A 23,276-nucleotide genomic window follows, 5' to 3' on the forward strand; every position below is an offset into this window, starting at 1 on the left:
GTTTGTGGACGGATGGAGTATTAAATAGTTGAGGGAACATCTTTTTTGGTTCACGAACTTTGTCAAAGTATCATTTTAGGTCCTGTGAACTTTGAAAATATCATTTGAGGTCCATCAACTATGGGTTAATATCATTTGAAGTACTTTTTTACTATTTCCAAGTTTTTCTGGACGAAAATACCCTCAATACCTTAAAGGGTATATATTTCTTAATAAACTTATCATATACTCATATTTTTTATAAATATCTTTACAATATATTTTTAACGAATTTTCTAAATATAATTTGACCTTCAATATTATCACTTAGTTTTGTGACATGCAAGTAAAATTGCTTCTTCAATTTTTTATATTAAAGAATTTAAAAATTGAATAAAGAACTTTCTTTAATAATAAAAAATTAAATAAGGATATTTTCTTGCATGTCACAAAATTAAGTGTTAATATTGAATGTTCAATAAAGAAATTTTCTTTAATAATAAAAAATTAAATTAGGATATTTTCTTGCATGTCACAAAATTAAGTTATAATATTGAAGGTCAAATTATATTTAGAAAATTCATCAAAAATATATAGTAAAGATATTTATAAAAAAATATGAATTTATGATAAGTTTATTAAAAATATATACTCTTAAAGATATTGAGGGAAATTTCGTTCAGAAAAACTTGAAAATAGTAAAAAAGTACTTCAAATGATATTAACTCATAGTACTTGATGGACCTCAAATGATATTTTCAAAGTTCGCCGACCTAAAATGATACTTTGGCAAAGTTCGTGGACCAAAAAAGATGTCCCTCTAAATAGTTAAAGTGAAGATAGAGTAAAGTAAGAGAGAAAATAATGTAGAGAAAAGTATTATTTATAATATTCTCTCTTATTTTATTTTTTCTCCACTTTAATTATTTATAATTATTTTTTCAAAATGAGTGTGCAAAATGAAATGTATCTGTTAACTGTAGAACGGAAGGAGTTTGAATCAGTTAATAATAAATTATTCAAACGTACTGAAATATAACTTGAGAATGGAGTCTTATTCGCGATCGCAATCAGTAGCTATTGCATTTTTGTCAATGAATAAAGTAAATTGACAGCTAGACCCTATAGGCCACGAGATTAATCTTCACCATCTTTCAATTATTTGACCTTGACGAAACAAAAATTAGTACTGCATGAATTATTAAATTTGGTGGTGGGCCCCCATCTAACTATGTGTGGTTCTGGAGACATTGGAAAATCCAGCCAACCAATAACGTTTCGTTATTTGATCCGCGGTGGGACACCGTTATCTACAGACACTACATTTCATTTTATTTTATTTGTAAATTTAAGAGTATATTGGGTTCCACTATTAAAGGACTTTATGTGCTATGGCCGCTACAAGGCTACAAGATCTTATAAATAAAATGAAATAGTAACTGAATACACGTACATAACCCCCCGTCTCAAGATAAGTGACCTATTTTTTCTGGGCACGGAATTTAAGGAATGATATTTAAATAAGTTAAAGTGAAGAGAATAAAGTATGAGAGAGAGAAAAGTAGAGGAGAAAAGAGAGAATAAAATAGGTGGAGAATAAAGTAAGAGAGATGACTTTTTGCTAAAAATGGAAATAGATCACTTATAGTGGGACACTCCAAAAAGAAATACAAGTCACTTATCTTGGAACGGAGGGAGTAATAAAGAAGCGAAAGAGGGAAAAAAAACATTATCCATTCTATGAGATGCAAAATATATGGAAATGAGAGGTCCCCAAAAGATGGAATTTTACGATTTATAGATCTGCAGTTGGATAATTATCCAATATATGCACCAGGGGCGTAGCCACCTTATGGGAACATGGGACAATTGTCCCTCCTCATCCACTCATTTCCTTATATATTTTTACATGGAATTTTGATTATATACCTTAATCACACTAAACGCCCCTTTTTAAATACATAAATTTTTTCTATTGAGTATATTTTTGCCCCTTCTCAAAGAAAATCTTGGCTCCGCCCCTGATATGCACTCATAATTCACTCAAAATATACAATTGACTGAAACATTAGAAATTAACTTATGATATACATATAATGTTAGAAGAAAGATTATGGTAAATGATAAAAAGAAAATCGACAAACACAACTTTCAGAGGATTAAACATTTTTATATTGATTCATATAAGCAGTAGTATAAAAAATTCAACAATATTATAGAAATAAAAAAGAGAAACTTTTGAACTTGGTAAGAGTTTAAGCCTTGATGTAGATTTTTATTGAGTTATCTTAAAACCTAGGGTTTGATTTATCATTCCTCTTAGGTTGTATTGTACAGTAATACTAATTATTTTGCTGGCAATAAGGCAAGTCTATAAATAGTTACTGTATATCTACATTGTTATTTGTATTATTCCATAGATTTAGTATAGCTTTTGCAGACATAGATGCAAAAAGAATGCATTTAAATCTGCGAATAAAGTACAATTTATATTTATACAAAAATAGGAAATGGAAAACGTCAGTACAAAATCGAGAACAAGTAACCTTACAATATTTACCCACGACGACGACGTATTACTCGTCATCATCGTCAAATGTTAGAGCCCAAAATTCGATTAAACCCTAGGCAAGATCATTGGATCTCACTAGAAGCTCGGAACGACGCCGTACGCCGCAGCGTCGCCGCCGAGGAGCGGCTCCACCTCCAGCTCAGACCGCTTCGCAAATCTCCCCTTAATTCTCGGCCTCGTCTCCGCGTACGCCTTCCTCGACGCGTATCGAATCGTCTTCTCGAACTTTCTGTTCTTCCTCTTCTCTCTGTACCTCAGCACCCTCGCCTCCCTATCCATTCCCAGCACCGCCACCGCCGCCGCGCCCTCGCTCTTCCCCAAGCTCTCCGCCGCATCCGGCACCACCCCCACCTCCATCGACGACGACGACACCTGTAATTAGCAATTTCAAAAATCAATTGTGCATCCACCGAATTAGGGTTTATCAAATCGAAAGAGGGGAAAAGGAGCATACGCTTTGGCTGATCGATTGCGAGGTGAAATTGTACATGAATGGCTTGGGCACCGCGTAATCCATTTCGAAAGTGGGGAATCCGTCCACGACGGTGCCCGGTACGTATTGACCCGATTCGTTCTGCACCGGCACGACTCCGTCGGAGGAGTAATGCTTCTGCTCATCGATTTGGTGAAATTGCGGCTTCTGATCGCCCGATTTGAGATCGAGATCGAGATAGGGATCGATATCGGTGAAGAGGTACTCGGCGGACATGTATTCGGGCGACCCGGATTGGTCCTCGGCTTTGGAATTCGGGTCGGGTAGGAGCCAGGAGGCGGCCTCGGCCTCCTCCTCGGAGCACTCTGCGGAGGGAGGGGACTTTGCGATTGCGTCGTAGAAGGGGACGAAGGGGACGCGCTCGTGGCGGCGGGCGAGGGGGTTGGCGGAGTGGATGTCGCGGTCGCAGGTGGGGCAGAGGGCGGCGGCGTCGGCCTTGCAGGTGAAGGCGGCCGGCGCCTGCTCGCAGACCTCGCAGATCCAGACGCGGCCGTGGCGCGACGCCAGCTTGTTGGCGGCGTGGATCTTGGCGTCGCACGCGCCGCAGAGGAAGGCCGAGTCGGCGCGGCAGAAGACGGCGGCGGGAGACGCCTTGCAGGAGTCGCAGAGCTTCGCGGTTATGCTCCAGCTTTCCGCGCCCATTTTTTTCTCTTCTCAGTTTGATTCAGTGTGTGTTTGTGTGTGTTTCTTCTCTCTCTCTATCTCTTTTCTGTGCAGATGAAGAGAGAATTGCAAACTGTTTTGGGAGCTTGATGGAGTTTATATGAGTGCAGTGTAACAGTGGGATCTCCGAAGTGTTTGTAAAAGGAGCTGAATGGGTAGAGATGATCTAGGATTCAGCCAATGAGGGGACGACATATGGGTGATTCTTAGCCAGATAAAAAAGTTGAATTCATTTTGTAGGAATTATGGGATTTTGCTGTTTAGACAGGGGTAGTGTGGGGTCCATACAGATGCGTGTGGGATTTTGCGAGCTGAAACTTGAGACATTTTGATTTACTCATTTTTTCTCTAATTATTGTGATAAATTATTTATTGATTTTTTTAGTTGATTATTATTTAGATTGAAGCAAAAAGTTTTGAGTAAAGAAAATGAAAATATATCAATTTTTTTAGTCTCAGATTGCTAATTTGAAGCATTCAAATATTAGGCTGATACTAGATAATGATTTGACAGTTGCATTTACTTTGCCGGTAAAAAAAAAAAAAAGATACTTCCTCCGTTTTAGTTACATTGGATCAAAACTTTTGACAAGGAAATTAAGAAATACTAGTATTGAATGAATTAAATGAAAATAAAGTAAAGTTAAGAGAGAGGAGAAATAAAAAAGAGGAAAATGGACGATGTAATAAAATAATAGTGATTAAATATTTTGTTTGTTTATTAAACATGACTCAATTTTATTGAGACTTCCCAAAAATGAATTGTGACTCAATTTAGTTGGGACGAATTAAGTTCGTTTCATTTTTGGTAAAACAATTGATCATTTTTTTCTTTATCCTGCCTATTTTATTTTAAATAATAATTCTTCAAGACTTCAAATTATTTCTCTTTAATTTACTAATTTACACTAAATCTAGTAATATGCACTGTGAATTATTGGACGAGGGTAGTAGTATTAACAATATACGGTTCAGATCTGCCCAAACCCACGGACCGGATGCAGCTAGAGCCAGCCGAGTAAGGCAAGTTGAACAATTATTCTCTATATCAGGATGGGGCTTGAAACTGACAGCTATAACTGAGATTATGGAACCCACGAAAAAAATTGGGGACCATATTATATAAAATGAAAAATATTGCAAAGTAGAAATTAGTATTAGTTGAATTGGTGTAAATTGATAGATGGCTTTTGTGGGAGTGTTAGGGCCATTTTACAAACTTGGCAACTCATTATTATTGACATTCATTTTCATGCTGATCACCCTCACCTTTCCTGCAACTAAAAGTTAAAATGGAAAAACTTGCTCTACTTCCAATTTGTCATATTTTAGATGATCAATGCTAAATCTTGTTAAAACTCTTGATTTTTGTACTTGTTAAAAAAAGTGTCTTATCACTAAGTTTTTTTTTATTTTATTATTATTATTATTATTATTATTATTTTATTTAGTTAATTTATGATCACTAAGTTGTCTCTCTGTAGTCTGTAGTCTCTAGTTTCAATTTGCTTGGCTTGGCTTAATCTTTTACTACTTTGTTTAATAACTTCAAGATTTGATTTCAGTCTCTCACTCTCACTCCTAGATTTTTGTTTTAATTGTCTTAAATTTATCAATTTTTGGATTTTTTTTGGAGGATAGATTTTGATTTATAAATTTACTTGAATAATAAATTAACGAAATAATATAGGAATATGAGTATCTCTCTTTGTTACTACTATTTATTTATTTATTTATTTTATTTTATAGTTGTTCTGAAAGATTACATTTTGTCCTTTTAGCCTCAGCTTGACGTATGCTTCCTTTTTTTATTAAAAGTTCAAAATCATCCTATATTCAAAATTAGCAGCTTCACACTGCACAATTAGATTTAGGTGGCTGACCCGACAAATAATTCAACATTGTTTCTGGTGGGTTTGAGATTTTGGTCAAGAGAAACTTAACGATATTAAGTTGATTATAATTGAATACACATTTACTATGACTTTTGATCAAATCTTTCTTATAATTTTTTTGGGAGCTATAAATCAAAAAATTGATGGTCGTATCCTATAATTATCCAAAAGAACCTTTACTAGGGAGAGTTAAAAGTGCTCTTACATTACAAAACCACTTTTTATTCCAACCTTGAAATTACATTGATCTTATTTTGTAATATCACCATTTAAGGATTTAGTTGAGAAATTACTCTTTGCAGTCTTCATTAATTGTCCATTTTGGACCGATGTAAGTTTTAAGAAATTGTTTGATTTTATTAAAAAAAATTAAAAGGAAAAAGTGTGGAATGAAATTTATACTTTTATAAGTTAATGAAATATGAGACTTACTTGTCAAACATAATAAAAGTGAAATAAGACAATTAACAGGGATTGGACGAAAATGACAATGAAAAAATTGATCCCCGGATTGGACGAAAATGACAAAATGAAAAAATTAGTGGGGACCAGAGTGAGTAATCTGTATGAGCAAAATTTGCTCACGAGATTGAAATTGCACTGAACAAAATTCAGAATTGCTTTTACAGTAATGAAATGAGAGCGTAGGTGTCAGTCAATAATGCTTTTGTTCACATGAGTTATGTGTTTATAAAATGGGATAACTTTTAAATTTGTAGTTATATGGATGCATAAGATAAGATACTAAAAAAGGACAGCCTAATTAGTAATACTGCCTTAATTTTGATCTGTTCTGATTTGTTCAATTTTTTAGGGCTGAGCAACCCTTTATAGTTTCTACTGGACTGTGTAACCATACATTAGGCCCAATTAATACTTTTCTTTTCAAATCCAAGGGCCCAATTAATTTAGTACATCCTGGTTTTACAATTTAAGTTCTAAATCATATTCCAAGAGTTTAGACCTTTTACTCAAAACGCTAGTTCACGAGTAAAAATTCCATATTCTTTCCATACTAAGTTGGCATAGTGACTTGGTGTACCTCACCAATAATTTCTTGACAAATGGAAATTAAAAACACCCACATGTCACATCAATTAAACACAAATTCAATAAAACTAATTGCATAAAATAGACACCCATTAATTATAGAATGTGGCATTATATTAGGCTTGCAATATACTGCTCCTACAATATATGTACACTAGGGCTGACAAATTTTGACACGACACGATAACACGACACGAACCGGCACGAAATTAATGGGTTTGGGTCAGAGCTTATTGGGTTCGTGTCCTTATCGGGTCAACCCATTAAGGACACGAAAATTTCGTGTCGTGTTCGTGTCGGGTTCGTGTTATCCGTTAACAATGCGTGTTCCTGTCGTGTTCGTGTTATCCGTTAACAAATACTCCCTCCGTTCACGAATAAGAGTCCCGTTTTTCCATTTTAGTCCGTCCACGAATAATAGTCCCGGTTCATAATTACCATAAATGATAAAGAGACCCCACATTCCACTAACTCATTCCTCTCACATATCATTTAAAACTAATATATACAAGTGGGACCCCTATTCCACTAACTTTCTTCCACCCACTTTTCTTAACATTTCTTAAAACCCGCACCATTTAGAAATGAGACTATTAATCGTGGACGGAGGGAGTAATATTTTAATATTATTAATTCTTATTATTTTCATTTTTCAATAATTATTAAATGACTCTTACAATCTCATTTTTCAATACGTGTTGTTATCGTGTCGTATTGACCCGAAGTGATTCGTGTCGTTAATGGGTTCGTGTCGTGTTCGTGTCTGAGGGTAGCGGGTCGTGTTCGTGTTCATGTTTGAGGTTTCTTACCGGGCCGTGTTCGTGTTTGTTGTTATCGTGTTCGTGTCGTTATCGTGTCGACACGATAACGACCCGACACACACGATTTGCCAGCCCTACTGTTAAATATGGAATACGTTTATATACTTCTTAATGTAATAATATTTCACCTAAAAAAAGTAATCATATTACATTATTTTTCATGTAAAAAAATTACTCCTATATTACAACTCTTTGATAGTATTTAAGATTTTATTAGTGAGACCATTTATTCTTATTTTATACTATTTATACATAATACAAAAATTTTATACAAAAAAAAATTATGACTATGACTTATATATTTTGTTAGAATACTAAGTAATCAATTATGTTTTTAATATTTTCTTATTAACATGTAAAAAGTTAAGAAGTATATTGCTAAGTTATTATCATGTAAAAAGTAAGATATATTAAGAGTATGATAACAAATTATAAGCTATAGTCATAATTTTTTTTTGTCTAAACATTTCGTATATATAAATATAAACAAAGAAAAAAGTCTCACCAATAAAATCTCAAATTAGTACACTATCAAGGAATAATTTTATTTTCTTCATGTGAAAAGTATAGTTATATGATAACTTTTTTATATGTAAAATATTACTCCTATTATATTAAGAGATCAATATACATATATATTATAGTAGTATATTGAACCCCTATTATATGAATGCAAGCTATATTTAATAGTAGTAATATAATGCCACCTTCCATAATTAATGGATGTCTATTTTGTACAATTAGTTTTATTGAATTTGTGTTTAATTGATGTGGCATGTGGGTTTTTTTATTTCCATTTGTCATGAAATTATTGGTGAGATATACCAAGTCACTATGCCAACTTGGTATGGAAGGATCGTGGAATTTTTACTCCTATTTTGTGCAATTAGTTTTATTGAATTTGTGTTTAATTGATGTGACATGTGAGTTTTTTTATTTCCATTTGTCATGAAATTATTGGTGAGATATACCAAGTCACTATGCCAACTTGGTATGGAAGGATCATGGAATTTTTACTTCTAGTTCAGTACAAAATGAATTTCATTTTTCACTAATAATATATCAATTATTTTTCTCTCTATCTTTTATTTTACTAATCTTACATTAAAACATGTGTTGCACTATTTTTCGTTATATATCAAACTTCATTTACTTTTTTTAGTACATATATACCAAACCGTATCTCGTTTTTAAATGAAAAATAAAGTAATTCTAAAGATAGTGTGATCGTGAACATAAACCTGAGACATTTATCACTAAGCACTAACTGCAACATTGCCAACACACATCACAAAAATAAGAAACGATTTTTGTACAAAATATATGAGTACAAGCTTAAATGTTATTCAGGCTCTACTTGTAAGAGGAATTTTAGGCAAACAAGAAACAATTTTTTTTAGAAGTAATATATAAAAACTTATGCGTGTACAGTGTAGTCACACTTTAAATAAAGTAGTACTCCTACTACTATATAATGAGTTTTTGTATCTTTCTGTAACTAAAATTCGAATTTTAAACTGTATTTCACCAAATAAAGTAAGTAGCATAAATATCCATCACATTCTTATCTCATTAAATTAGAGGGTAGAGCGAGAGTCACGAGGAGCTCGGCAAAAAAGGATGCATTCTGTTGGACTAAAGACAATTTAGAGGTAGGAATTTAGAGTATCAATTTCTCACTATGATTTCAATAGATTTGATTCAAATCTAACTTTTTAAAACATGATTTATGCATTTTTGTGTTGCATAGTTCACACCGACGAACACACATAAAAGTAAGGATCGGTTTTAGCCCTTATAACATCATCGAAATTTTGATATTCTGTGTGAATCGTTGTGAAAAAGTATTTCATGAAGTTATATGACATCGGATCGCCGCGGCTTATGGCTATTAGTAGCTATGTAGAGTAGATCATATACAAGCCAATCACATTGCACCACCTCAATTTCATACTTGCATCCCAACAAATTAAGCCAATCACGTCACAAACCACTCATGTCTCCCACACTACTCTCACCAAATTAATCATCTAAATTAATTTCATATCATTATTTCTCAAAAGAGGTAATCATTCTACATTTTAGATATTTCGGTTTAGTGGAATAATAATTGTGCTAGCAAAACTAAGTCATTGAGTAGTTAAAGGTTATGAATTCAAATACAAAAGAAAGGCTCAAATCAATTTCCTCACAGATAGCGAAAAGGAAAAAAAAGGTTTATGAGATGTGTTGATTTTTGATAAATAAGCATCTTGAAACTCGAAATACATGTGAAAAAATGAGCCAACTAAAGTAAAAAACATAATTTGAACCTTTTATTAATTTCCAGCTCAAAAGCAAACAATAATATAAAGCAACACTCCAATGCATGCTGATGTATATTTGGGCCCACCACCTTTCTCCGACCACACTCACGCCGCCGGTATAGCCAAATCCGGCAACTCCATTATATCTAAACACAAATTAATTACTAATATATGCATTTCTATGTGTAATGGCACCATTAATTAAGAAAAAGGAAGCCCATTAATTAAGAATATATACTTTGATCATTTTCTTAGTGTTATCCTCCTCACCAGCACAAACCTTAGTGCTTGATGACAACTTCATTTTTTATGCACCACTTGCAAAGACAACATTAATGATTTCATCTTGTCACCAATTATACTTATGTACTTGCAACTTCTTTACTTATCCTAAAAAATAAATAATCAATGTTTCCAAACTGAGTTCTCATCTCATTAGAAAAAAAATTTACATTTCCTTGGCTCACAAAATTGAGCAAGTGCCTTGCTCAAAACAAGCAAAAGAAATTTAAAAAAAAAGATCAAAATTGATCACAAACCCTAATAGTAATACTAATTTTCATCAACTCAAATTTGATTGGCTCAACTCTCCATTTTCTAGTGCATTTTCACCATCTTTCTTCACTTTTTCTCCTTCTCCTTCTTCTTCTTTGTTGTCAACCTTTTGATCATCATCAAATGAAGCATTTCTACTGCAAACAGGCGTGGCGAGATAAGTTGGCTTAGCATCGCCGGCCATGATCACGAGAAACTTCTCTTCGAAAACCGGGAGGGCCTTCTCGGCCGCGGCGGCGTCGCCTTTCGCGCTCTCCACGTCTCCGTCCCGGGCTTCTTCGGCGGTGGAGAGCTTCCAGTAGGAGCAGGCGAGGATGAGGAGGGCGAAGGCGATGAGGCCGAGCATCGCGGCCAGGCCCCCGAAGAGGTACGGGACCGGGGAGTGCCACGGAGAGCGCTGGAAGGTGGCCGGCGGGGAGAAGGTTGTTTTTGCGGCGGCGGTGGCGGAGGCCTCGGCGGCGGTCATTTTGGTTGTGGAGTGGAATAAGTTGTTGTTTCTCATTCTCTTTGGTTGTTTTGGAAGTGGAATATTAATTGAGGTGATTTGAGGAGAGAAAATTGAGTGTTTTTTTTTTTTTTGTGTTTGAGAAAAGGGGAGAGGTGTGTGCCTATTTATACACGAGGGTGGAGTGTTGTGTAGTGTAGTGTGCTTAGGTCACTTTGCAATTTGGGGAATTTAATTATGAGATTTGATGTTTTAAATTGTAATGTGGTGACCACTCGGACATATCTATGTGATATGGATGCATTAAATTATTTCCTTATGCATATGAATTTTTTTTGGAAAGAATACTGTTTTATTAATACTATCATGTACTCTATCCGTCCGTCTCAATCATTGACGATACAGATTTTAAAAAATGTTAAGAAAAGTGAATGGAAAAAATTAGTGTAACAGGGGTCCCACTTGTATATATTAGTTTTAAATGAAATGTGAGTGAAATGAGTTAGTGAAAGGTGGGACCCTATTACCATTTATAGTAAAAGTGAATCGGGATTCTTATTCACGGACGGACTAAAATGGCAAAACAGGACTCCTATTCGCCGAGGAGTAAATAGTAATTTATTTTAGTATGAGTACTAATATTTATTTGTGTGAATTAAAACTTCAATTTAATTGTTTTATTCATTTTTTTCCATGTGTCAATAAAAAATATCGAATTTCATATTCTCGACACGTTCTCCTCTCTCGTTTATGTATTTAAAAATATTATATATTTCATAATATTAATATAATTAGTCCAATATATGATATCTAATTAATGCAGGTGGTCTAAACATGGAAAAATTATTTTGTAATGTTTAATTGCACTACCTGACCTGACTGATAACCGTTGAATGCATAGTTTCAAAATATTGCAAATAAATCTTATTAAAATTTATTAATGTAGGAGAATTGAGAAAAAGAGTGAATGGGGAGATTGTACATATATATGTTACTACTAATTAGGAAACATAAATAAAATCCCTGAATAGATTATTCATAAGTACTTAAATCAATTAAGTTTCATTAGCTTCTTTTACTGCTAGCACTATTATTATTAATTTATTATTATTAAATTTTGGACTTTAAAACGAAAGTTAATCGAGTGCGTAGGGTATGTAATATGCAACAGGGCAGAAGGTGGCTTATGATGATTGAGACACACATGATTGATAGTTTGATACATAAGTCGAACAACTTGTAATTTTTCATATTTCATCTATTGTTTTATATTAGTATAGTAGTACTTCATATATGTACTCCAATATCAATTATTTTAATTAATTAATCTATTATGGAGTAATTAGTAAGGTTCTTTTTGTTTTAAACTAAAGAATTTTCTAGAAGAATCGTTCTGCAATTATCCACCATTACGATTCTTATTTTTACTTTCTTTGTATGTACTAATATTTAATTTAATTAAAGATCGAGAATCGAGTTGAACTTTACACTAATTTATTTCCTATCAGTTTGTACTCAATCTCAATGGATAAAGATTTATATAAAGTAAAAGTAAATACATATCTTATAGAAAACGAGGGAGAATTTAGTTACCTATATTGTCAAGTTCATACGACTAACTTATCTCTTTCCAAGAATCAAATTATGGAATTTTGAGTACATGGAATCATTTCATATCATGGCACTTTAATTAACTAACATTCTCCCTAGATTCCAATCTCCAATCTACCTAGAAATCGTAGCATGAAACAAATGCACTAACAAAAATTCGCCTAACAGCTTATTCCGTTGCTCGAACCGAAATTCCGTCACTGCTGAGTAATAGTGACAGATATAACGAAATCACTTATCTAAATATATAACAAGCCCGTCGTACATATGGAAATAAAAAAAGAATAATCACTATGACTATTAATTTCTTGAGTACATATATGTGATGATGTTACAGCAATTAATGGAATCTTTTTTATTCACTAAAATTAAAATAGTACTAATGATGATCGGAAAAAGAAGGAGTATATAAATGTATTCATCGTATGAAAGCACTATGAAAAGTGATAGGGAAAGGTTATCTGAAATGTGTGCTGACACAGATAGAACAAATGGAAGCACAGTCCCAGCTACAGGGAGAAACCACTCAGCATATATATAACCAAAATCATTAATCAAGGCATTTTTTTTAATATAGAATATCTTTACTTCATTAACTTTGCCTTACCAACAATTATATTTTCCTTTTTAGTTGTCTCTATCATCATTTCCTTAATGATTTTTTTTTTCTTTTCTGCGTTTGAAGAAACCCAACCCAATCGAATCCAATAAGTATTTGCTTGTTGCCACTATGTAAACCACTATAATTACATCATAAGACTATAGGGTAATGTCCAAAATAAGGCCACTTGATTTATATTGCTACTGTTTTGGTTGAATAGTTCAACAAAAGTAAGTTATTATGTCATCTCATTGTCAAAATCTTGATTTGGTGGAAAATTATGAACAAATTAATAATTTGGTGATTTACCGAGAAATTTTCAATGGCAAATTGCCATAAAAGCCATTAATTTGGATCAAATTGTAGTATGTCCCGCAATTTTTAAAATTGGCCGTAAAAACAATACTTTAACATTTTCTTAATTTACCCACAGAGCCTAGTGAAATTGTATTTGATGTGTCATTTAAAAAATTCTACGTGTCTACGATCATGAGTAAATTTTATTTTTCTCAACACACCTAGCACATAGCGCAATCACACCATCAATTTGAAACATGCATTTGTCAAATCAACAACATACCTTAAATATGCAATCAAAATATTTTGCTGTTGGAAAATTGAGAAAGAATATCAAAGTTCATTGTCAGAATTCGACTAAAATTCATTATTTTCCCGACAATTTTCCCAACTTTAAAATTAGTACTCAAAATCATAATTAGACAAAAGTTAGACGAATAACTCTTTAATTTAACTGAAAAATAGACTACACACCAAACTATTATTCACATGGAGGAATATAAACCCTGAACTGCAAAGGCATAAAAGCAAAATTGAAGATGGCCGACATTTGCTAACATGAAAGGCTGAAACATAAACAAATTGAATCTATTTTGTGGAACATTTATATATTTTGCAATCTAAGATGATGTAGAAACCTCATCCAGATTATATACACACAGATCAGAATCGTATCATTAAAAGGTACTAGTAAATGGCAACATCGGAATGGCGTATGAAATGTCTTTTCCTAAATCTTGGCAAGAATTTTCATCTTCAATTAGTTTTATATTTAATCAACCAAAGTCAGAATTTAGAATCCAAAGCCATTTGATCCATGACTTGTCACCTCAATTTGTCGTTTTTTCAACTCTAGCATTTGTCCCAGTATATATTCTTCATTTCTGCATGCTGCTACAAATTCTCTTTATTCTGTATCATCAGACATGCATGTTGCTCGTTTGCATATTTTCATTTTTAATTAACTTGAATATATGTTACTCTAATGAAACCACAAGTAATTGGATAATAATTTATATACTGCTGAATTTGAAGTTTAAGTTTTCAGTTCAGCGTTGGTATAAAATAGAAATATGGTGATTAAAATATAATTATAATTATAATTAATTAGAGTAAGACATAAATAAGAATTCAGCTCTGGTATTTGCACAACTTACTCTAATTAAACACAAAAAATACCATTTGTGTATAATGTAAAACAGTTAAAAAAAAAATAATACTATAATGTTTCATTTTCAAACCTTGTGAGATAAATCAGAATTCGATCGTGATTAAAAAAAATGAATAATACTTAAATCATGGTCTAATTCTGATTTATCCACGACATTTAAAAATGAAATATTATATGTATAAAATTTAATATTTTTTAACTGTTTTACATTTATAACAAATACTCTAGTAATCTTTTGTGATTATTTAAATGTAGTAAAAAATGCCAATTAATATGAATGGTGGACGGGCCCACATAGCACCACCAATTTATGTCTGTGCTGGGCCCCCTTCTCCGCCGTGAGGGCCCAATATCTTCATTGCTTGTCCCTGTCGACCATTATAATGAATATATGTATAAATATAGGGAGAAACATATTTATGTATAGTTTGATTTATAAAAAGAGAGTAGAATAAAGTTGTACACAAAATTACAAATTACTATTATATAATTGACCGTACACCAAAGTGAAAGGACGGGGCTGTGTTGGAGATTGATTAATGGATCCCAATCTCAAAACAAATATCCAAACAATTATGAGTTATGTTATCATTTCATGGGCCCAAATCTTTCACCACATTCCATTTTTTAATCCAACCACTTCAATTCTCCCTCTTTCTTTACTTCATTTTTAAAAAATATTAAAAGCAGAGAGTTGCCTTTTTTTTAAAAAAAATTGTATGTTTTGGAGTATATAACTATGGAAGCTCTTGAATATGTACGTTAATGCATTTTATAATTTTTATTTTCATTATGAATCTTGTATATATAAACAGCAAATTTGTGGTTAAGACATATTTTAAGTCCAAATCAAGTGATTCTGAGGAAATAAGATTACCCTTTTTTTCTAACATAAAAGAGAGAATATTAAGATCGTATCTCGTGAAAAAATTTACTAGTATTACATATTGTATATATATAGTTAGTGGGAGAAGCACTTTCATAATTGGGCTAAAATTAATGAATAATTAATTGAAAATTGCGTAAAATATAAAACGAAAATGGTATTAGAATCCGACGTCATGAGTCACAAATAGAGAGAGCGCATTATATTTGTTCCCCAAACAGGGTTAATACGTGACATAAAGCAGTTTATTAAGTTCAACTCAAAATATTAAAAAAAACATTTAATTAAGTCAGCCATTATTCTCTTTTCAGATAAGGAAGAATCACAATCATTTGCGAGACGTCGACGAGGCCTCGCTTAGATTTTATTATATTTTCCTAGATATTTTAATTTTAACAGTACTAGCTTTTTATGAGACTAATTTTTTTAATGAGATAAAGTTGTTGCAATTAGACTATAGATTAGATATTTTAAATTTAATAGTACGAGCTTAGATTTTATTATATATGCACACAATATTTTTTTCAAATGGCAGAATAATTTTTAAGTGGAAAATATATTTTAACAACCCCATTTTTTCTGTTTCTTTCTTATTCGTCGGTGGCGAAGATATGTAGAATACCGCCAATATATATACACACAAATGAGGAGAAAGAGGTTGGGGTAGAGCGCATTAACTTTATAATTAATTTTTATTTAAAAAAATTCAGTTATATTGATAGGATTTGATCGAATCTTGATTAAGGAGTGCTCTACTCCGTACACTATGCGTCTATGCGGATTATATAATAAAATTATGTTAATAATATTGTTAATATGTGCAAATATAATGTATATATTCAAGGTGAAGCCGGGAATTAAATTTGAAGAATTGAGAAGGATTAATATTTAAAGTTACAACCGTGAAGAAAAAAAATACGTATATATGCAAAAAATTTACAATGCAATTTGGCCGAAACCATTGATTAAATCCATGCACCGATCTGGTTAATTGACTTGGCATGTTGAGTCACTGTTTCGGGAAATAGTGGTGAGAGAAATAGGAAAGATAAAAGGATATCTAATTACTAATTCCTTAGTTCAATGCCATTTTGGAATGTCTACGAAAAAACTATACTATTACATTTCATTTTTTATTAACTTTTGTTATTTTAAAAAATTATAGTATAAGAAATTAATTTAAGATTATTACTTTTTTTAGTTTCTACAATCATTATGTAATTATATCTCTTATTATTCATTATTTTTTGAGAGATCTTACCATTTATGTCGCACCTTCTTATAGCGATGAAAATACCGAAAGTATCTACGACTATTAATGATAATTCTCCCAATATTAACGTTCTGGCTTTGCCACTGTTCCTTGGGTGTAAATATTTCTAGTCTTTTTTAGTACGACACATATGCCTTGCACGTGTATATTTCTAGTCTTTTTAGTAAGACACATGTGTCTTGCGCGTGCATATTTCTAGTTTTCTTTAGTAGAAACACATGCATGTGTATGTGTCTTGCACGCGCGTGCGTATTTCTAGTTTTTTTGAGTTGGATATTGTTGATTGCTTAATCCAATTAATATTTAAGCGGACAACAAATTACCACAATGTATCATCAACTAGCGAAATGAAAATAAGGTAAATCTCGGACACAGGGGCATCGAATGGAAGATCTTGGACATCTAAGCTTTTGGCTTTTTAAAGTAGTGCTGGAAATATCACTTCGAAACCACACATCATACGCTCACTCCTATAATCAATTCACATAGATACATTTAATCAAAACAGAGATGTTATTAATTAAATAAACTTTGAACGACAGTAAATGTAAATATGTGAGCACCCTACCTCTTTTGACTTTATCGTCATGGGCATTCTATGACCTCAAAGCTACTACACAAGCTATGGTATTGATCATCTGGTCAAAGATGCAGAAATACTTCCCATCACCCCGTGGAGTTGGTTCTCCACGATCCACTCCAAGCTGGAGGGGAACTCGGGGGCGTCGCATCCTCCCACATCCTTGATCATCGCCACCCGCGCTATGTCATAGGGTGATACGCTTATTCGCCCGTTCCCCATTGTCTTCAACAATGTTTTGATGTATTTCATCTGATCCTTATCTTTGTTGTTCACTTTAAATAAAATAAATAATTTTTTATGAGAAAAAAAGGGATCGTAATTTTGTAAAGTCGCATATGGCCTCGATCATGCACCTGTGGAGCATCTACTCTCGCAAATGTACAACGGGAAGCGCCGGATCAGTAATTTATGGAGTATAAATATAATTTTGTGAAATGTTTAATCAATAGTAAGTTTATTTACCAGCAACCGCTTTTGATTTTTAGTACGGCACATATGCCTTCCACATGTATATTTCTAGTGTTTTTTAGTAAGACACATGTGTCTTGCGCGTGCATATTTCTAGTTGTTTTAGTACGACACATATGCCTTCCATGTGCATAGTTCCAGTTTTTTTTAGTAAGACACATGTGTCTTGCGCGTGTATATTTCTAGTTTTTGTTTAGTAAGAAACACATGCATCTGTCTTGCATGCGCGTGCATATTTCTAGTTTTTTTTTAGTTGGAGATTGCTGATTGCTTAAGCCAATCTACAAGCATATGCTTCATATACACGAATTATGGGAGAGATGGAACGACAATAGAATTTTTTCTCACTAGGAAAGTAGAGTCGATAAGTAATAGAATACCTATTCAATTTGCAAGAAATGAGAGCTCAAGAAGCCACGGAAGATAGACTGGAGCTGTTAAAGAGTGTCTGGGACGCTTTCAGGCCAGTAGTTCTTAAAGCCTTGATGGGTGTTAGTGGGGCTGGTAAAACGAAATTGATGGACGTGCTAACTGGAAGAAAAACTGGAGGTTATATAGAGGGAAATATCACAATATCCGTATACGCAAAGAACTAGACGGTGTTTGCTAGGATATGTTGAAAACGTGTGAAATAAGGAGAGACTTTTGGCCTTTCATGTGACCTAAGTCCTTTGGCTTTTCATCTTATGTAACCTCCTTTTAGTTTATGGTGTACCTTAATGGCAGGTCTTTTGGAGTGATCTCTCCTATCCAATAAATAGGTGGGTTTTAGAGATGAGAAATACACCAACAAAAAGCATTCTCTCTTCTCTCAAGTTCTCTACATCATAGTGTGCATCTTAGAAGCATTGCATAGCTCGATTCTTAGAACTCCATCAAGTTCGCCGGTGCCTAGCGGGTTTGAGGTGCTTCTACACGCTAGGAGGAAGTCGTTTTATCTTTGGGGGCAATACGCCATTCCGTGAGCACTAGCCGGGGCGTAATTTGTCTTGCGGAAAGAGGGCTTCCCTCGACTCGACTTATAGTTCGGTTTGTTTTATTAATTCCGTTGTAATTTTCATTCCACTTTTATTGTTGTTATCTTCCTTCGATTGTAATAATTAGAGTACCGCCTGTACACGGCTTGGGAATTTTATCCCATTATTTCTAACAGGATATTGGGATACTGTGAGCAGAACGACATCTACTCTCCAAATATCACCGTTTACGAGTCCATTGTTTATTCAACATGGCTGAGATTGCCCTAAAAAGTTGATGAAAAGCCTAAATAGGTTAAGTTTTAAGATCACATTCAATAAGCCTCGTTTTCGATATCGCGACTTGATTATAATATTTTAGCTTCTTTTCTGCTCATAGATATTCGTTGATGAGGTAATGGACCTTGTAGAACTCACCCCCTTGAGAGAAGGACTAGTTGGGTTGCCAGGAGTAAATGGCCTCTCAATCGAGCAGCGGAAAAGGCTTACGATTGCGGTTGAACTCGTAGCAAACCCTTTAATCATATTTATGGACGAGCCGACTTCAGGGATTGATGCTAGAGCAGCTGCAATTGTGATGGCAACAGTTAGCAACACTTGAATACAGTAAGAACAATAGTGTGTATCATTCATCAGCCTAGCATTGACATATTTGAAGCATTCGATGAGGTGAGCTTGTTCATAACATAAACCAACCGTCTCGATATCTCTATTGTTGGTTCTCAATGTCATACTAAAGCAACATTGTGTGCATTAGCAGCTATATTTGATGAAACGGTGCGGGGAGATTGGACCATTGAGTCGTCACTACTTCATCACAACAATCTCTGGTGATTGATTTTGTTGAATACTACAAAAAGTCGAAGCTATACACATGAGTCAAGTTCGGTCATAGTTTAAGAAAAAAAGTTGCCTTAGGATACAACACCACTAACAAACTTATGCATAAAATCTATAGGAGGAACAAGGCCCTCGTGAGGGAATTAAGTGTCCTTTGTCATGGAACGAAGGACCTGTGCTTTTCGACCAAACACTCCCCATCTTTCCTCAACCAATCATTTATTTCTTCAAGATATCAATTTTTTTTTATTTTTCCCCTTGTTAAACGGGGCTAAAAATTCACATCGGTATTATAATATCCATAGTAATTAAACATTAATAAAAAGTTATTACAAATTAATTAAAAAATAAAGCATCTAAATTTCTTAATGTGACTAATATGGGAAGCCTAATCCGGTCGAGTTGGGTTTCATAATCTGACCGGAAGATTCCAACGGATCAAATTATTGATTAGCGACCCGACCCGCTCCGACCCACCCATGACGGAGTACTTATAAGTCGGTTAAGTCAAACGAATAAAAAATAAATCCACCGGAACGTCGTGTCGGAGCTCACGCGCCGCTTCTATTTCCGCCGCTTCCTAGATTCGTAGGGAAGGACAGCAGAATGAACGGCCAAACCAGTCATCAGCAGCCAAAGGATGGGCGCCACGACGACGATGCTGCGCTCACTGAGTTCCTCGCTTCTCTGATGGACTATACCCCCACGGTGACAGTCGCTATCTGTATCTCGCCGTGTTACAATTGGAATTTGGTAACCGTTTTGTTTGTAAGTAATTATGTTTCTACACAGATACCTGATGAATTGGTGGAGCATTACTTGGCGAAAAGTGGATTCCAGTGCCCCGACGCTCGATTGTAGGTATACTCTTCGCTTGCATTGTAATTTGCCCTAGATTAGGGGTAACTATGTTTAGAGTGAAATAATATCGATTTAGTTAGAATTAGTCCTCAATGTTCAGTTGTTATGATTTACTACGACTATTTTAGCTTGTTTTATCCTATTGTTCAATTGTTTTTAGCCCTCTCTTGGGATGGAGATGATTAGCTGCGGTTTTAGGCTTACATGATCTAGAATTGGAATAGTTTTCTTCAATAGCGAACCTATGGCTTGTTTCAATTCACCAATTTTAGGTTGTTCTGTTTTTCAATTTAGAACACGATTACTAGAAATTACCTCGAGGCTGATGTTTTCTGTGAACACATACATTGCAGTTTTCTAGTGCTTCTTTGGAATAACATGTCTCTCCAAATGTTCATTTTGGGATTGTGAGTTTACATTTCCAACAAGCATGCTACAATACTGATAAACACGTACTATCTATTAGAAAAGCAGGATTTGGTTTCAGCTCTCCCAAGGTTCCAAACTTCTAATAAGAAGATGACATATAGATGGTGATGGTGGTGAGAGAGTTTTGATAGAAACTTTCTTCTTTGGTGACATAGTTTTTTGTTTACAAAGTATATTTGACTCACGATGCATGTATGTAAAACCTCAACCCAGTGAAAAACTAAAACTAGGTATATTAAAATACCTTGGTATTCTGTTCTTTCGTAGTAGTATTCAGCACATTACCACCAAAAAGTAGCCTCGAATAATTTGGATCAGTAAATTACAGCAAATACTATCGGGGACAGATCTGTGGGGCTTAAAGTTATTTTACTGCTATCTTCTAATTCAAATGGATTAATGTGCATAAAGTGCACCCTGGGTTACATGCACGTATTTCTTCTATATTTATCTGATGAATATTGATATGGGCATAGATTCCTCACAGGCTCGGAAAAATAATTTAGCAGTGCAGTTTGCTTAGTTCATAAAAAGAGTATAATGATAACTGTAGCTACTTTATTTTCATGGTATGTTATGTCTCAGATCAGATGGTGTCATTGTTTTCTATTAGTTGTCTTCTAATTTCCCCCCTCTTATCGTTTACCTAAATGGTTATCCTTGTTTGCTGGGAGCTTTCAGTTCACATCTTCTTCTGGTGAATCATGTTTTGTTTTTCTTTGTCTTTAGGACAAGGCTGGTAGCAGTTGCAACACAGAAGTTCATTGCAGATGTGGCAACTGATGCACTTCAGTATGTTCTTTTACTTTTTCTAGTTGCAAATTGTGATGATCATTTTTTGTGTAGTTTGTTTTGATTGCACTAGCTATTCTCTTCAGTATTGGATGAATGTTTCCTTGCATCTCAACGCAGGCAGTGTAAGGCAAGGCCAGCTGTAATCAAGGACAAAAGAGATAAACAACAAAAGGTTGATAAATATGAATTTATATTAATTCCAGTCTCTAATCATCTTTATTATTTTTATTAATTACTTCATAATAGGAGAAGCGTTTGATCTTGACGATGGAGGATCTTTCCAAGGCTCTACGAGAGGTAACTGCCCTATCACATAATTTAAAGAATGCTGGCATCTCTTAGTGGAATGGCAGTGGTGTTTCCAGTGAGTGAACCAGCAGTATTGCAACCACCCACCAAATTAACTCCCCCAACATGGATTTTGTTTATTTGTGTTTTCTAATAACAAGTTATTCCTTTTCGTTGTTAGTAACCGATTTTTCTTCCATACCAATTGCAGTATGGTGTGAATGTCAAACATCAAGAATACTTTGCTGACACTCCATCTGCTGGTCTAGATCCTGCATCGAGAGATGAATAACTACTTGTCCGAACCACATGATACAATTCGACCTATGTACTACTACTCCCTGTATCTGAAGGTTTGTTCATTTGGTGTAGCAGATTCAATCTATCTTATCCATTTGAATCAAATTACTGGCAATTTCAAATGTTGTGCAATGGAACTCTGCGAATTTTAGTGGAATACAATGAAATGTGTGCAGTACATATCTTTGTGGCTGTTACATTGTGTTGATTTGTTGTCCGCTTAAATATGAATTTTGTCAAATCAATATCGGATCTTTTTCATCAACTAATTTATGAGCAAATACATAATTTTAACTCTATCCCAAGATTTTTCCAACATTTCTTAGCTCATTTTGATATTTTTTTCGTCAACATTAGTACTGCTCATTTCTTGGGTAGGGAACTAAACTATAGCATGAATGAACCCTTTTGATTTTAGAACATCTCCAATGGGAGATAGGGTTTCGTCCTTCCCGCGGCGGCCTCCATTCCCCCTCTTCCCCCACATGTTCGCACACCTCCAACCCCCCCCCGGCCATCCTCCGCCACTTTTCCGGCCGGGCCGGGGCGCTGACCCCCGCTTCCCTTTCCCCCTTCCCCTCGTTTTCTTCTGGGCGGGCGGCCCGGGGGAACGGAGATCCGATCATCAGATCGATCCATATCATGCAAGACAAGGCCCGCGAGAACGCGTCTCCAGGGGGGGTGACGGGACGAACCCGCAAGAAATCAAGCGGGGGCCGATATGCGCCCCCTCCCTGTCCCCGCAGCCCCCGCATCCCGGGATGAACCCCGTGGGGCATCCCCCACATCCCCCGCCACATCATCCCCATCACCCCCGGGCAAAGATCATCTTTTGGGGTTTGGGATACCCCCCCCCGGGCCCCGAGCCCGCGTCCCCGCCGGGCCCGCCGACCCCCCAAATTTACCTTCCCCCTTATCGCCCCCGATTTCCATCATCCCCATCATCAAATTTCCAAGGGGATTTTAAAACCCCGGGGGCCCTTTCCCCTCCCATCCATCCCTGGGTACCGGGGATGAGATCCACTGCCGCCGGCCGACTCGTTTTTGGATCCATCCCGCCGAAAGCTCTTCAAAAAGTGAGAGAGAAAATTAAAAACAAGTGGTGCAAATGAAAATG

At 34.8% G+C, this 23,276-nt stretch overlaps 3 protein-coding genes and 1 pseudogene across 4 annotated transcripts; 2 read left to right on the forward strand and 2 right to left on the reverse strand.

The window, feature by feature from the left end:
• Positions 1 to 2,449: 2,449 nt before the first annotated feature.
• On the reverse strand, positions 2,450 to 3,835 carry LOC125215653 (zinc finger protein CONSTANS-LIKE 4-like). The gene is made up of 2 exons (XM_048117135.1): positions 3,006 to 3,835; positions 2,450 to 2,923 (listed from the first exon to the last, which is right to left on the reverse strand). The coding sequence occupies exons 1-2, from the start codon at positions 3,684 to 3,686 to the stop codon at positions 2,627 to 2,629; spliced, it is 978 nt and encodes a 325-aa protein (XP_047973092.1). The 5' UTR covers positions 3,687 to 3,835; the 3' UTR covers positions 2,450 to 2,626.
• Positions 3,836 to 10,188: 6,353 nt separating this feature from the next.
• Positions 10,189 to 10,911, reverse strand: LOC125215500 (protein GLUTAMINE DUMPER 5-like). The gene has a single exon (XM_048116931.1). The coding sequence runs from the start codon at positions 10,834 to 10,836 to the stop codon at positions 10,342 to 10,344; it is 495 nt and encodes a 164-aa protein (XP_047972888.1). The 5' UTR covers positions 10,837 to 10,911; the 3' UTR covers positions 10,189 to 10,341.
• Positions 10,912 to 18,067: 7,156 nt separating this feature from the next.
• On the forward strand, positions 18,068 to 19,484 carry LOC125215119 (annotated as a pseudogene).
• A 504-nt stretch (positions 19,485 to 19,988) lies between these two features.
• On the forward strand, positions 19,989 to 22,365 carry LOC125211643 (transcription initiation factor TFIID subunit 10-like). 2 transcript variants are annotated; one of them, XM_048111522.1, is made up of 6 exons: positions 19,990 to 20,194; positions 20,279 to 20,343; positions 21,506 to 21,568; positions 21,689 to 21,743; positions 21,818 to 21,868; positions 22,071 to 22,365. In XM_048111522.1, the coding sequence occupies exons 1-6, from the start codon at positions 20,093 to 20,095 to the stop codon at positions 22,149 to 22,151; spliced, it is 417 nt and encodes a 138-aa protein (XP_047967479.1). In that variant the 5' UTR covers positions 19,990 to 20,092; the 3' UTR covers positions 22,152 to 22,365. The 2 variants fall into 2 exon arrangements, with proteins under 2 accessions (XP_047967480.1, XP_047967479.1); XM_048111523.1 differs by lacking the exon at positions 21,818 to 21,868 and having other exon boundaries at positions 19,989 to 20,194.
• The last annotated feature ends 911 nt before the right edge of the window (positions 22,366 to 23,276 follow it).

The sequence above is a fragment of the Salvia hispanica genome, chromosome 3 (assembly GCF_023119035.1).
Source record: "Salvia hispanica cultivar TCC Black 2014 chromosome 3, UniMelb_Shisp_WGS_1.0, whole genome shotgun sequence".
Classification (NCBI taxonomy): domain Eukaryota; kingdom Viridiplantae; phylum Streptophyta; class Magnoliopsida; order Lamiales; family Lamiaceae; genus Salvia; species Salvia hispanica.